General features: G+C 56.6%; 1 protein-coding gene across 1 annotated transcript in view; it reads left to right on the top strand.

Annotated features, from left to right (window-relative positions):
* Window positions 1-1,019: 1,019 nt before the first annotated feature.
* Window positions 1,020-1,191, top strand: part of AMN (amnion associated transmembrane protein) — a 2,639-nt gene continuing 2,467 nt past the window's right edge. Inside the window, exon 1 of the mRNA XM_012724368.1 lies at window positions 1,020-1,109. Within this exon, the coding sequence (XP_012579822.1) occupies window positions 1,020-1,109 (90 nt within the window). The remainder of the gene's footprint in view (window positions 1,110-1,191) is intronic.

Genomic DNA, 1,191 nt, shown 5'->3' with positions numbered 1-1,191 from the left:
GTTTGAATTTATTTATGCACACAGAACTGGGGTACAGGCCAGAGGTGCAGGGGCAGTGAGAGGCTTCACCAGAGACAGAGTGGGGAGCAGAACAGTCAGACTGACAAAGCACACTGCTGAGGGGAGCAGCAGGCGGGTCAGCAGAGGTCTGCGGTGACATGTGGTCACCTCCAAGGCAGGTGGGGATCGAACTTGTGCTAAAGTGGCTTTAGCTTTTCAGTGCTGCGCTTTTACCCTTTGTGCCACCAGGGAGGGCCTGGAACTTTGTTTTTAAACGAGTTTTATTTATTGATGCACACAAGAGCCGGGGTGCAGGCCAGAGGTGGAGGTGGGGGTGAGAGGGCTCCCCAGAGACAGTGGGGAGCAGAACATGCAGATCTACTGAAACCCACCTGTGAGAGGGCAGCGGGGACAGGAGGGCCCTGCTGCCCCTTATGGTCACTCCCTGGTGGAGGTGGACTCAGGGGCCAGGCGGCTTCAGAGTGCTGACACTGATCTCTGTGCCCAGGGGAGGCCCTGGGACTTTCACTTTTTGTGTTCCAGACCAGTGACTGTAGAACTTGTCCCTCAAGCCTTCGGCACACCTACCTGCTACCTGTGAGACCGTGGTCGGGTGCGGGTGCGGGAAACAGGAGGCCCTGGCACTTAAAATGATTTGCCGCCTGTCAGTCTATTCAAATTTTCTGTTGTTTCTGGACGTCTCTGGGGGCGCAAGGGTTAAAGTGAAGAAGCACAATGCCTCTGTCCTAACCACTGTGACCTGAGTGTGTTCCCCTGGCAGGGAGTGACCACAGGGTCAGCAGACCTCTCCTGTCCCCTGCTGCTCCCCAAAGCAGAGGGTTTCAGGGGGCCACCTGTCCTGCTCCCCACTCTGTCTCTGGGGAGTCCTCTCACCCCCATGCACCTCTGGCCTGTACCCCAGTTCTTGTGCGCATAAGTAAATAAAAGTTTAAAAAACTGCTATTCCTTGTTCCGAATTTTAAAATGTCTAGAAATTGATACATTCCTCCAGGCTGGCGATGTCGCCGGCAGAGCGGAGCGCAGGGGCCAGCATCCGGCCCTCGCAGGCGGGATCGCTTGTCCTTCCCGCCGAGCGTCGCTCTCTCGGGGTGAGGATATTTGTATCGTGCCCCTGTACTCGGCGGAAGGTGGAATAGTCTCCGTGGAGGCGCGAGGTACCGAGGTGTCTGC

This window comes from Condylura cristata, unplaced genomic scaffold (genome assembly GCF_000260355.1).
Source record: "Condylura cristata isolate star-nosed mole 26May11 unplaced genomic scaffold, ConCri1.0 scaffold00013, whole genome shotgun sequence".
Lineage (NCBI taxonomy): Eukaryota > Metazoa > Chordata > Mammalia > Eulipotyphla > Talpidae > Condylura > Condylura cristata.
This window is presented reverse-complemented; position numbering and strand designations above follow the sequence as displayed.